The 15,187-nt window shown below is 37.5% G+C and overlaps 1 protein-coding gene across 1 annotated transcript; it reads left to right on the plus strand.

The window, feature by feature from the left end:
- Positions 1–6: 6 nt before the first annotated feature.
- Positions 7–14,584, plus strand: PERP (PERP, TP53 apoptosis effector). The gene is made up of 3 exons (XM_006915375.3): positions 7–304; positions 9,400–9,540; positions 13,142–14,584. The coding sequence occupies exons 1-3, from the start codon at positions 91–93 to the stop codon at positions 13,366–13,368; spliced, it is 582 nt and encodes a 193-aa protein (XP_006915437.1). The 5' UTR covers positions 7–90; the 3' UTR covers positions 13,369–14,584.
- Positions 14,585–15,187: the final 603 nt, after the last annotated feature.

Raw genomic sequence — 15,187 nt, forward strand, 5'->3', positions numbered from 1 at the left:
CCCTTTTGTCGCCCTGTCCGCGCTCGCGGGCCACTCTCCGCCGGCGTCCGAGCCCCGCGCGCTCCTCTCCTCCGCGCCGCCCCCGTCGAGATGCTGCGCTGCGGCCTGGCCTGCGAGCGCTGCAGGTGGATCCTGCCCCTGCTCCTGCTCAGCGCCATCGCTTTCGACATTATCGCGCTGGCCGGCCGCGGCTGGCTGCAGTCGAGCGACCACATCCAGACGTCCTCGCTGTGGTGGCGATGCTTCCACGAGGGCGGCGGCAGCGGGTCCGCCGCGGATGGCTGCGAGAGCCTCATGGACTACGGTGAGTGCCTCCGCCCGCCGCTGCCTCCAGGAAGTCCTCTGGGCCGCGGCCGGGCGTGCACCCGCGCCCTGGGAGTGCGCGGCTTTCGGAAGCCTCCTTGTATGAAAGGACTAGACAGGGTCTGGGATAATGAGTCATTCAAAATAAATAAATAATAATAATCGATCTAGAGCTTAGCTTCATGCCTCCGACCTGAACAAAAAGCACCAGCTTTGGGTGGCCAAAACCAGGCTCAACGCTGGAAGAAAATGGCCCTGGTTCGCTGTTTTTTGGTAGAGTTTGTAAGTTAATATGCAAAAGGTGATTTCAGCCATTTGAAAAGGTTTGGTAAGTTGATATAATAAACAGAGTATTTTTTTGGAGACCTACTGAAATTTCTTCCCATTCTGCCTCCTCTGGTTCTTCTTACGATTAAAATTTAAGTATTAAAATACATGCCTTCCCTAATGTAGATGTATTATTCGTTAAACTGAACTAAGTGAAAGCATTAAAATTAATTCCTCCATTAAAATAGTTCTCAGTCCAAATAACAGCAGCTACAATTTCAGTCGATACTGTAGCGTTTACTGCGTCAGCCTAGCTCTTGTTTACTTTTGTCTTGGGGGTGTCTTTCTGGTTTAAGCACGGCCTTGTTGTTTAGAAAAATTTTATTTTAATCTGATTTGAAATCAAAAAGCAAACATATCTTCTACATCAATGAAATGAAGCAGAGTTGACATGTGATATATTGCGGACGGAATATTTTATTTTTCCAGCATGGAGGAAGCTTCAGTGCTTAACTTGTTAAAACCCTGACTGGAGGCGAGCGTCGTTTTATCTGATGGCGGCCCCTGCTAACTAGTAGATGTGAAGGACAGTGGGGTCTGTCTGTTGTGATTAGCGGTGTGTATGTGTGTGGGGAGGGCGGGGTGCAGGCGAGGAGTGTTATTTAAGTATGATCATTATAAGAAGCTTAAAGCCAAATACTTCTCAGTGGGACCTTACCAACGGAGTTTAATAGTTCTAAACCGAAGCCACCCTGCCTCTTTTTATTCCCGCTTGGGACTATTGACTTGATTCTCAACCCCTGCCCCTGAAATGGCCCCGGGTTTTCACAAACTGTTTATTTCTGGGGCCCTCTATCAGGGACTTGTCGCTGATTCCTAAGGACTGTGGAATAGTTTGGAAGTTCTCACGGTTAACTTCCCCCCAAAAGGAGGCATGGTCCTCATTAGCTGGTAATAAAATGTAAAGACTGAATGGAATTCCTGATTTCCTTAAAGTCTGTGTTTTTCCTTTCTTAAAACACAAACAGCTCGCCCGCTAGGGTTTGTACTAACTCAGGCCTTTAGATTTTTAAACGGAATTGATTTATTTGAAATAATATATCTGTATCTTCTAGTTAAAATGCATTGGAATTCAGTATCCTGTAGGGGACTTATAGATCTGCTTAAGTAGATGTGTTTTTAAACAGACTTTGATAATCATACTTCACGCCAAAGACTAACAGACCCAAAGAACACTTAGCAATCTTTCACATATTGAGTAAGAAGGAGGTTAGTTAGTGCTGAGAAGGAATAGGGCTGCTGGCAGAACCAGGATCCCCACTGCTGCTGGGACGTGATCTAGCGTGCAAGGCTCTGGCTGTCACCACAGCCCTCTTGTGAAACATGCACAATGCAGTTTTTATTTTTCTTGACTTGCAGGATGAGCTCACCTTTCTAGGGTGTGGCTCTTCCAACCTCAGACTGACATAGTGCTTTGTATATGGAAGGGAGACAGCAGGTTTTGTTTCTCAGTTTAATTTTTTAATTAGTGTATGTGTGTGAAGTTGGTCGAGAAATTGGTCTTTGGAAAAGTTCAGTTTTCCAGGTGATGCAGCAAGACTGATTTTCATAAATGAGCAGTGGCCTTCACACCCCAGTGTAGTTATTCCCGCGACTTTTGCAAAGATAATTAAGTGCCAGTAATGTGTTAGATGTGGCTTTAGCTCAGGACCTAGAATCAAATCATGACAACAGAATCCACTGTCACTAGGAGACCATCGGAAGGAGAAAATAGATAGGCATTCACCAGGAGAGGTCTATCTCAGGCTATTTTAAGTCAAAGATGAGTTGGAGTGTTTATCACACTTACGCTCCATCTCCTGACATGGACTGTTACTTAGTTTTGCGTCACAAGTGTAGCAGTTGTGTATTTCTACACTGTAGGGTGATGATCTAGGCATCTCTGATCCCTGGAGATTTTCAGATAGCCTCAATAAGGCCTTGCTGAAAACAAAATGTTTACACTACTTTACCTAAAATGTGGTAAGCAGTTTACACAGACTCCCGCATATGTATAAACACAACAAGGAGTAAAGTTGACAGCTCTAATTAAAATGATATCTCAATAGAGAGAGTTGAGCTGGTACATCTATTTTTTGAAAACTTCTTGATATGTTCTAGAAAATAAACATTGTGATCTACCATTGTAACTATTAAGAAAGTTTACCTTTTTATTACAAAGTGCTTGACCATCTCTTTTATTGACATTCATAACATTAATACATTAATTTTGGTAATGATACAGGTTATTCCTGGCAAGTATTGGCAATAATACTAAATGATATAGACTTTTTAAAAAAAAATAAAAGTAGTTTCTTTTTTACATTAATATTAATGTAAAAAGCAAAATATTATATATCGTCACTATTATTAACAGTTTTAAAATAATTTCAGATTACCATATCACCTCATTTTTTTCCTATAAATGAACCAAATTACATGGCTAAATATATTATTTTCATGATAGTAACAACTAAATAAATACTAATCTTTACAAATAAAGAATTCAAATAAATTCTTGTTTGAATTTATTAAACATCATGGCTTCTATTCCTCAAAACAAGAAAAGAAAATCTAGACTTAAATATTGAAATGGTCATTCAGTTTCATGTATACATAACATGCAGAATTAAATTTGAAGGCATGTTGACGTGTGCTATTTTTGCACTCTTGGCAGTTTCTCTTCCAGTTTTAAGACAAAATACAACAGGAGATGTTAATTTCAAATCCCAAGCAAGCTCCAGCTTGTCAGGGTGGAGAATAATGGAGATGAGTTTATGCACCAAGAATGAAAGTGGGGGCGGAGGGGGAGGTTAGTGTCGAAGAGCTTTTGCCTTGGATCTGGACAGAAGAGCAGAGCTTCGTTTTTACCAAAGATAGCCGTTGAGACCACAGAATGCACTGAATGGTTTTTTTTAAATATGAAATCAGCCTTAGGTAACTCAGTGAATCAGAGTAGTATATGAACTATTTTTAGGTCATTTACTTTACGGTTTTTAAATGTACAAGAAATTAGAAAAATAAGTATGAAGTTAATAGATTTATATTAGGCTAAATTCAACATAAAGGACTTCATTTTGAGATTATGCTCTTGTGGCTTTTGGCAGGGGGCAGGGTGAGGTATTAAAATATTCTTGTTTTATGAAATTAGGCATTAGTAGGTAGATTACTCTTTATGGGCATGTGTTCACTTCCTTACATAGCAAAATAAAAAGTTGGCCACTCTCAGTTCATTTTCATAGTTAAAAAAATATGTGTGTGTGTGTGTGTGTGTGTATTGCCATGAAATCTAGAAGTCTAGGAACCAGGTACATAGTGCAGTTTATACCACATCTGCTGCAGTTAGCATTAACCACCCCAGTAAAGACACAGAGTCCTAGATTTTAGAATTAGAAAGGAATGAGAGTGTACCTATTCAAGCCTTTGCCAAATGCTCTCAACACCCCCCATGACTGAGCTGAGCTGCTTCCTATTGTTCAGCAACTTAATTCCATTCTCTCTCAATGCTACTTGTTTAAAAGTACTTCTTGGTTAAAACAGTACTTCTCTCATACCTTCTTCTACTGATAGAGCCGAAATGTGCTGCCTTGTAAATTCTACTTTCCAACCTTCTTCTATCTGACAGACTTTTAAATATTTAAGGGTAGGTCCTAAATTCGCTGCTGCTGTTTATCTTGTGTGATTTCTGTTTTCACATCTTCCTGTGTAGGATGGTTTTCCCACTCAGACTTTAAAAGACGACCCTCCAGGAGTATCATGGTTCTATTAAAACACCACAGTAAAAAGTTATCATCTGGCTCCGTTTCAGGAGAAAATACAGAGCATGTAAAGAATCCCACAATTATGGAGTACTCTGCTTTGAGACTGCGCCATTCCTCCTTTAAGCCACCCCTTCTGCTTTCCACAACTTCCGCAAAATTGCTTTTTTCTATGTAGATTGTTTTGGAGGCCTGTTAGGACTTGTCCTGTAGATAGATACCTGCTACTCAACGTATTGCAGACCAGCAGCATCAGAGTTACCTGGGAGGTTATTGGACACTCAGTGTCTCAGGTCCACCTACTGAATCGGAATCTGTATTTGAACGAGATCCACAGGTGATTAGTGAGCACTTTTAAGTTTCAGAAGCACTGACCTGTATTCCTGCAGATTACCTACTCATTGAACATGCAGCAGTCTTTTTGAATTTATTATGCACTTATGCTTATATTTATTCGTAGTGGGATCTTTATTTTTTCAATTATGGTTTTAACTAGTTTTCAGTTCTGCTCATGTAGAATATAAAGAACCCTTTAAAAACAACATGATTAGGGTTCACATTAAAGAACCCGATAGAAACAATATGAAAAAACCTGACAAAATCTCAGATTCACTAGGTGGGGCCTTTGGTATTAATAAATGAATCCTTTTTTTGCTCTTTTCTTAACAGTTGACCTTACTGGTCATTTTCTAGCTGTATTTGCCTTATAACATTGTATTTTGGTATGTAATCTCTGGAAAAAGATATAACATTCATCTTCATACAAAAAAACTTCAAAACATTTCCTAGAAAAAACTCAGAATGTCATCGGTGACCATTGAATAGTTTCCATGTTGTTGATTTAATGTTGAATCTGCAAAGACAGAGTAAAATTTGATAAACCATTCTTCATCTAAATGGATCTTTAATGAATCTTATTTAAAAGTGGATTTATAATTCTGCTGGTTTCTTTTATAACATGAGCTTCTCCAAGTGGTATTTAGAAAATAAACTTAGGACATAATAAATTATGTCTATAAAACGCCAAATTTATCTTCCCTTAAGGAAACAAAGCAAACAAAAAGCTTTCCTACACAGAAACTGTTTACCTGGCATACTGTATGCTTTTGTGGCCTCAATCCAGAGAATGATAATTGACAATGAGAATCCTGCCCACTCCCCTACACATACACAAACACAATTAGGAAAGGCAATAAAATTTAAAGTGCATAAAATAATAATGAAAGACAGACTCATCTTCAGAATAGATCAAGGACAGGCTGCCCCTGAAGAACTGAGGGCTGTCTGTTGAAACATGGAAGAAGTAGCTTTAAGACAACTTTTAAAAAATTGATGTTTTCCATTAGAGTTGGTAAATGTGGTATAGTTTAGAACATAGTATAATATAAAAATAGAAATAGTTCCCCAAAGAGCTGGGTAAATTTGTAGATATTAGGCTCATTCTGGGTAACGAAGTGAGACCAAAGGTATTTAGGGTATAGACTTAACTTCTCAAAATGTATGTCATGGGGAATTGTCATGTCCTGAGTCTACATGGCTTTCGGTCCCCTTCTCAGAGAGAATATTGGCCTAGGAGACCACGCTCAGATGGTAGGTTCCATCTCATTGTTTTATAGCAAAATGTTCATTGCCATGAGAAGGAACTTGCCTTACCTGTCATTCATCAGTCAGAATAGAATCTTCACAACCATGCCAAGAGTTGTCCTAAGTGATAGTTACACAAGTCAGTGTGGGTGTTTCCATGATGAGGAGCAGGTTTTACAGGTCTACTTGCAAGGCAGCCTTTGTCAAGACAAAATGCTCTTAATTCTCCACTTTGATGACTCACAGCATTTTAAATAAGACATTAACTGCGCTGATTTAACACAACCTAGAAAAAGTTCTTAAAATGGTCTGTGTTTGTATTTATGTTTACTTCCTAGCTTTAGGTTAGGTGAGTTCACTTACTATTTATTTTAATTCTTTTCAAATACCTTAAACTAAGCATAAATCACGCCTCAGCTATAATGTTAGAAAAAAGTAACAATAGCCATAATTAACATATTATTCTTTATCAAATAGACAGGTAAGATTATTGATAATTACTCTTTATAGCAATATCATACATAATTTATTTAGCTATACATTTAAAATCTTAATCTGTGATAGCAAAGTTTGGTTATTGAAATAAGTTCTTTGTTAGGATTTTTTCTGTTCTTATTGGAAACTCAGATTCTGCTATGCAATTTATTTTCATAATGTTTCTATTCCTCTGCATATTTATACAGGTATGTTGCCTTTCACTGCACAGTTTCAAACCTATGAACTCAAAAGGAAAAATCAGTGTTTGCCTATTTGAATTAATGATTAGATTTAATTGAATTTAATGATTGGCTGTAGCTATAAAAAAAATCTATAGAAAGGAGAGTATAATTGGCAAGGGCTGGCACATACTGAAAGTTATATGCTCTTCTGGGCAGTGCTGCATCTGTTTTTATAAGGAGGTTAATCATCTACCTTAGTTCTCAAACTTTAGTATGGGTGTAAGAAATACCAGTAAAATGCAGATTCCTAGACACTACCCCTCCAGCTCTGATTCGGTAGGTCTGAGGGAGGTATAAGAATCTGAATTTTTAATAATGTCCACTGATGATTTTGACTCAGTGGTGTATGGGCTAGAATTTGAGACAGTCGAATTAATGTTCTTTTTAAAGCACGATTCCTCTTTTCTTGAAAGTTACCTTATTTGAAGGACAAAGCTAAAGTTAGAGAAGAGACTCGATTTCACTTTTTGACTTTATTCATTTCTTTTTAAAAGAAAACATTTCTATTTTTACCTGGTCCTAAAATCTCTTACTGATCTCACAGGAAGAGGAAGATGATTTGGAGGAAAGTAGTAAAAATTAGAAATGTAAAACTAGGCCCACTCATGTACTGTCTCAGCCCCAGCCTGACCGTTGTTACTAGAACGTAATTTGTGTGGAAATGTGATATTTGAGCATACAAAAGTGTATCTTCTCCTTAATTACCTGTTATTCCCCAGGCAATCATGAATCTAGAGGACGATCTGGAGGGAGGGTAGGAGCTGGAGAAGGGAACTTAGCTCAGGTTTGGATAGAACAGATTAAAATTCAAAAATGCAGTGAATGACAAAAACAATCTTTATGTGACAATGCAGAACCTTGTGAATGTAGAATAAAGTGAAAACGAGATACTGGAGAAAAGTCATAGGAATATAGGAGGAACTTTTTGAGCTCCGTGACTTTTCACACAAAAACTCTCATCCTTACAATAACCTTGAAATAAGGCATTTTTGGCCTTGGTTAACAGATATGCTAACTCACAGTGACTAATAGGAGCCAGAAGCAGGCTGTAAATGAGGTCCAGCTGGCTCCAAAACCTTACTCTTTCTGCTGTCCCATATCTTTAACTCTGACCCATCAAATGACCCAGAATTAAGTGAGAGTAAATTCATCAGCTGAGCTATGTCAGAATAGGAGTAAAACCAGGGCAGAGGTGCACATGACCCTCCTTTTCAAATGCAATAAAGAATAATAAGTTAAGAGTGCGTGTTCATCCATCAATGAATGAATGGATAAACAACATGGGGGATGTCCATACTATAGAATATTTTTTGGCTATAAAAGGGAATGAAGTACTGATCCGTGCTACAACATAGATGCACCTTGAAAACATTATGCTAGATGAAAGAAGACAGTCACAAAAAGCCACATAGTATATGATTCCATTTATTTGAAATGTCCAGAATAGGCAAATTTATTGGGGCAGAAAGTAGATTAGTGGTTGCCAGAAGCTGGAGGAAAGGAGGAATGGAAATTGACTGCTAATGGACATGGATTTTTTTGGCGGGGGCAGGTGATGAAAATGTTGGTATTGTTAGTAGTGATGATTGTACAACCCCGTGGATATAGTAGAAACCACTGAATTGTATACTCGGAAAGGGTGAATTTTATGGTGTATAAATTATATCTCAAAAAAAGAGTGATGTTTTGGATTCAGACAGACTCTAAATCAAACTCTGCCTAAATCACTTGCTAGCTGTGTGGCTATGACAGGTTATTTGAACTCTCAAAACCTTACTGTAGCCTCATTCCTAAAGAAATGATAATGGCACGAACCTTAAAACATTGTCGTGAGGATTCAGTGAACTAGATCTGTCAAGTTCTTAGTCCAGTGCCTGGCACAGAGCAATTTCTTCATAAATGTTACTATTACCTCTTGTGTGAAGAGATCTTAAAAATCAGAGCAGATTGAACAATAAGAATTATTGGCTAGAATGCTTAGCCTGAGTTCATGGCTCTTCCAGTTTCCGCAGGTGCAGGGTAGCATGACACAGGGCTGGAGGCGCCCCTGTGATCCTCAGACCTAGAACTCAATTCCTACCTCATCCTCATTGCTTTAAAGGCCGATATCAGTAATTAAGAACTCTTGTGCAATACATTCTGAATACTTAAGAAGTTCAAATTTAGACAGAAATCTAGGCCTGTCTGAACGTGTTATAAAAAAATCACAGCTACTTTTCAATTAAATTTTTTTTATTTTACATCTCTGCCTATTCTTTGGTTTATGTTTTCAAAGATTATTCCTACACAGAACCAACCATTGATATGAAACCCAAAAACCTTTTAAAGTTTTTTGAAACATTTCCTAAAGAGATTGTAAAATCTCTTTATGTTTATTATGGTCGAGTTGTGTTAGGACTTGAGTGAACCCTTTAAATATATCAGTTTATATGGCAGTTTATTAAGTGAGAAACAGTTTAATAAAGTTTAACTTTCATCTCAGAGATAAAACATTTGATCAAAAACCGAGGGGAGAAGGCATCACTGCGTATCAGTATATTAATGTCCTATATAGGAACTGCCCATTCTCTGCTTGAAATATGGAGATGCTTGAGTATTGTCAAAAGAAAAACTGTCCTTCCACACAAATATATAATTAGTAGAAAGAAAAAAATCGTGTTGATACTTTGATAAGTGATGTTAAATTTGGTTTGTCTGTCTTACTAATGACTGTTTCTCTTTCCTCGCAGCGTGGGGAAGGGCAGCTGCTGCCATGCTCTTCTGTGGCTTTATCATCCTGGTGATCTGTTTCATCCTCTCCTTCTTTGCCCTCTGCGGACCACAAATGCTTGTCTTCCTGAGAGTGATTGGAGGCCTCCTGGCCCTGGCTGGTAAGACTTTGTGTCATCAGTTCTTCATTCATACCTTCCATGCACATTACTATAATAATTTCCAAACCACAAAGGAGATTCCTGACAATTACAGTTCCTGATCTGTTCTCAGAAAATGTATCACCCAGGGCAGAATTAACAGAGGAGAGATGCGTTTTAAGACCTGGATCCCTTTCCTCCTGTGTCTCTATGCTCCCTATCCAAGCAAGGAAGGTTGTCACTCTGTATACTACTCTTGTAGGTGACCTCATGTCCAGTGACCCCACCCCACCCCAAGGGACCAGGACTAAGCCCTGGAAGTGCAGTGTCTCCATAGTGGGCCCAGCGTTGGTCTACTGTGAGCCCCATGCTGAGGGGCTGGAATGTCCCAGAGCCATTTTACTTGTTGAAGGAGTTTTGTAGTGGGACATAAAGGGTTTTCTGCAATGGAAGGTGGTTCCCCAGGAGAGGCCAGAACTAGAATTGCCTCATCGACAGTGCTGGGGGACCAGAAATTGAGTTTATGTAGGGGAGTGCAGCTCAGAGTGAACATTTATTAATGGAATACAAGAACTAGGAATCTAGGCAAGAATTATTTGAAATTTTAGGCAGGTACCTGGCACTAGCGGAATCTGGCAAAGGAGAAGGACCCCAGCGACAGAGCTGGTTTTAGGTGCAAAGCTGGATTTCCTGAGGAGGGGAAAGGAGAAGGTGGCTAATAAGGCAAAGTGAGGTCACAGGTCATTTTTCAAAATAACAGCTCAAGCTCATGAGAGCAAAGCAGAAATCCAGCTACAGACCTGGGGTACAAATAGAAAGTGAGCAGAAGCCTTGTGACTAGAAGGATCCACGAGGTCAGGCATGAGCCCAGAGGGAGACCACTTTGTGCTGGGTTCCCTGAGCTTAGAAAAGTTGTTTGCAGAGCCGAGGGCAGGACAAGTGAGGGGCGGAAAGGCCCTGGCTGAGAGGGAGGGGAACCAACCAGGGCAGACCTTGCCCCCTCCTGTACATTTAAAACTTTCTCTTCTTTAAAATACTACTGTTCTTCATGTTTCAAAAAAAAATTTTGTTTTTAGAATAATGTTCTAAAATCAGAAGTGACTTGGAATCACACCTCATTGAACTTGACTTTTATTAGTTCAAATTTATAAGACCTTATCAAAGAAATACATTTGATATCTCTTCCTCTCACATGTCTTAGAAGACTAGATGAATGCTTGTTTACATCGCCATTAAAAATATGCACTAGGACATTAATGTTTGTTGAAAAACCTAGTAAATATCATATGATTCAGCAGTTCTACTTCTAGGTCTGTCCTCAAAAGAACTGAAAGCAGGGACTTGAACAGACATTTGTATCCCCATGTTAACTGCAGCATTATTCACAGTAGCCAAAAAGTGGAAAAAACCAAGTTGTTCATCAACAGATAAATGGATAAACACAATTTGATAAAATTACAACGGAATGTTATTCAGCCATAAAAAGGAATGAAGTTTTGATAGATGCTACAATGTGGATGGACCTTGAAAACAATATGCTAAGAGAAATAAGGTAGATACAGAAGGACAAATATTTTATGATTTCACTTATATGAAGTACCTGGAGTAGACAAATTTCATAGAGACAGAAAGTAGATTAGAGGTTACTGGGGGCCAAAGGGGGTGTAATGAGGATAGAATTTATTTTGGGAGTGTTGAAAAGTTTCGGATATAGGTAGTAGTGATGGTTATACAATATAGTAAATGTATTTAAGGCCACTAAATTGTATACTTAACAAATGGTTAAAACGATAAATATTATGTTATGTATATTTTGCCACAATTAAAAAAAAAATCCTGTATAACTCTTTTGTCCATCTTAAAACATTAAGATCTGGTAATGGCCATCTTGAACTGACCGGGCTGCAGAAGTTGTAAAGAAAACTAGTTGTCGTGAGCGTCAGCAGATAAACAGCTTAGTGGTCCTGCTCAGTTCTGGGTTCTTATTTTACCATTTAAAACTCCTGTGCTCCTTTAGAGTGTGACAATTAGAATGGGAAATGTTTAGAGAAGAAAAAAAGCCTAGAAATCTCAATACATTTTTAGTGGTAATAATACTTAATTAGGCCTACTTGATGTTTAAGATATATTTCACAGCAATAATTTTTTTTTAATTTTACATATATTATTGGGTTAGAATCAGAAAAATTAAGCACTCATACAATTTAGATTTTGCAGAAATTGATCCAAACCAGTAGAACTTCATATATGATGAACCAAAATGGGTAAATCACAATAGTTAGCATTTATGACTAGGCAAAATTAGAGAATAACATAAAGAAGGATTACTTTCACTTACACGATATTTTCCAATAACTGACAAACCTAACTAATAAGAGTTTGCCATTTAAGGTATCCGAGCAGCAAAGAAATATTTCAGATCTGCACCAAGACTGCCCATTATAAATTGCCAGAGAAGAATATTTTGAGTTGAGAAATAGAAGCAACAGATCAAGATGTGGCAACATCTACAGCCTTTCTAGCAATTAAGGAAAAAAAAAAAAAAGAAAAGAAAAAGGAAAGTACTTTAGGAGTTTTATCTGTGGAGCCAGTAGAGAAAAATTAAAGTGAAAGAAAAAGTGGTGGTGAGGACCGTACACTCCCAGCCCACCCCTCCTTGTGGAGAGTCATGTACAGAGCTAAAATCTGCTCACCCCTTTGATATGGCAGTGCATATGTGACATGTGAAGTCAAAAAATGCAGAACATAGCACAGCATGTACATACTCATTATCACTTTATAGAAATAAAGCATGTTCATTGAAAAAGGCCGTAAAAGATTAAGTTCTTTCTATTTTTTAAAGTTGCTTAAAATGTGAATATGATTAATAATAATTGTAATAATATGACTCTCATACCAAAGAGGTTAGAAATCTTGACTTATGTTTTTTTTTATTTAGAACCTCCCTTACACTTCCCCGAAGTCCTGTTCCTCTCTTTTATTTCTTTTCCCTGAGCCTGGAATGCTCTTACCCGTGCCCTCCCTCTGTTTCTGTTTATTCTTCAGTTCCTCACTTCTTTTAGCAAGCTTTTCTAGTCATTTTCCACATTGATCATTTGCATCATCGGTTCATTTAGTCATTCATTTATTGGATGAATATCCCAATGGTGTATTTTTGAATATAGAGTGATGTGTGTGTGTGCGCGCACACGTGTTTGTGTGTATATATCTATATATAATTTTGCCAACTATGCCTTTGACAAAGGAAATACAAAGATGAATAATAATAGACTCTTTGTTACCATCCTGCTTTCTATTACCACAGTTTTGCACTTTTTACTTCAGTATATATAACGCTTGCACGGGGACTATAGAGTGATTCTCTAATTGTTTTCTGTCTATATTTCATATATTCAGTATTCAGCTTAGTGCCGGGTATCTCTGACACACAAAATTTAATAATTTTTTTTGACTCATGATTAACTAGGTACGCCAGCCCCTTTCATTAGCATTGTTTAGGTGGATTTAATACTTGTTTAAAGGTAAAAACATTGTGGGAGAGGGAGTTAATCTATTGTTCCATGCATTCATTCATTCGTGCATGCACGCATTTATACTTTGGGATTTTGTTTCTTCCCTTTAGCTGTGTTCCAGATCATCTCCCTAGTAATTTACCCGGTGAAGTACACCCAGACCTTCAACCTTCATCTCAACCCTGCTGTCACTTACATCTATAACTGGGCCTATGGCTTTGGGTGGGCAGCCACAATTATCCTGATCGGCTGTGCCTTCTTCTTCTGCTGCCTCCCCAACTACGAAGACGACCTCCTGGGCAATGCGAAGCCCAGGTATTTCTACACATCTGCCTGAGGTGGGGAAGGCACTGCTGCCAGAATGTATTACAGAAGAAGAAACTATTCTCCCCGGAATACTTGGAACCTGTTTTGGGGAGCAGTGTTTATATTATTGGACTAGTCAAAATACCAAAATAATTTGGGAGAAAATATTTCTTAAATGATGTTAGAGTTTCATATTCATCTTTTATATGTGTTGTATAAACAAAACCTACTTCTTTTAATTAATTACCTATAATATGCCAGTATTCCTTAATATCTATCCATACCATTTATACTGAATTTGTACAAGAATCTGAATATGAAACTTACCATTTTATAAGATAAAAATGAGAAAGCTTCAAAGATTTAAATAATCTGATCAAATGTCTGTTTTTCCAAGGTTAAATAGACTGTGTCTTTTAAAAGAAGAGAGAAATACTGGTAAAAAATGTCAGTAACCAAATACTCTAAAAAAATATATATATTTTTTCCAGATTTCAGCTACTTAAAGAAGCAAAAGTTTTCTAAATGCATATTATTTGTGAGAATTTCTAATTAATAGCCTAAAGAATTGACTTTTTTCTAAGCATCACTTTAACTTTATATATATGTCATTCAGGAATATACTCTTTCAAGGTGAAAACCTGTTGCAGTAGTAAAGCCTTATGTAGGGAAGTTTTCTCTTCTAAAGTGGTTTTTAGGGTTGGGGTATGGGAAAATGATATAGTAATCTGTACTGTTTTGTGTCTATCTGTTCAGAACCAAAGTTGATTGAGTTGAAAGATGGACCGGGTCTAATTCATCATGACTGATAGATATGATTAGGTTGTGCAATAAAACATTAGGAAGGCAATTCCTATCTCAAAAGTAACATTGAAACAACCTAAGGGGAAGGAATGGCTTGAATATTTCATCTCATTTGACTGGGCTCTAATCATATAGACACAGCTTCTGATAGCAACTGTAAGCAAAAACTTAAATGTAGTTTGAAACCTGGTCTTCCTGGATAAAACAGATTTAAAATATCTGATATAAAACATCAACAGGAGAGTTCAAGGATGTGAAATCTTTGAATGGAAAATATATGATATATCACATGGATTATTATTTTTTTTTACCATTTGTACTTCCATAATGAAAACCAATTCATATGATATATCAAATTTTTATTTGGTAAGTTGCAGAACAAGCAATTACGGTTTCTATTATGAGTTTTTCCCAATAAACCAGGTGTTCTAATCTTGTTTCTAGTTTGCAGTTCTTTGGCTTTTTATTTATTTATTTTTTTTCAAATCTGGGGAAGGGAATTTTTAAAAAATGCTTTGAGTGGGGTAGGAAAAACATTTGCATAAAGTGAAAAGTTGCCTCCTCCTTGAGATGTAATCTTCTTCATTTAGGTGGTGGGATAGCCAGCTTTCTCTTCTTCTTTTCCCCTTGTCTGCTTTCCCATTTGGTCGTTTTTCCCTATCATGTGTCACAGGTTAATTCCATTATGTTGCCTATAATGTGAAGAAGGGTTGCAGAGTGGCATGGTGGGAGAAGGGACATATTTCTTCTTAGTGCTGTTAGCCCTTTGGTCCTTGGCAACAAATTTTTTCCTATGCTTTTCAAAATAAGAGGTGAATGTTTCTCATCATAAATTTAGAAGACTGTGGTCTTGGTGATTATTGACATACACACATTTTTTTTTTTTTTAATTTTGTGACTGACAGGATTTGAAGTGGTAACTGACAATATTAAAAATGCCATCTTCTAAAAATATAGCACAGCTAATTCAAGAAGATAATAGATATCTTGAGATTAAGAAACCAGGTCTCCCCCTTGTATATAAAAATGACTCAGATACAAGGTTC

The sequence above is a fragment of the Pteropus alecto genome, unplaced genomic scaffold (assembly GCF_000325575.1).
Source record: "Pteropus alecto unplaced genomic scaffold, ASM32557v1 scaffold185, whole genome shotgun sequence".
In the NCBI taxonomy this organism is placed as follows: domain Eukaryota; kingdom Metazoa; phylum Chordata; class Mammalia; order Chiroptera; family Pteropodidae; genus Pteropus; species Pteropus alecto.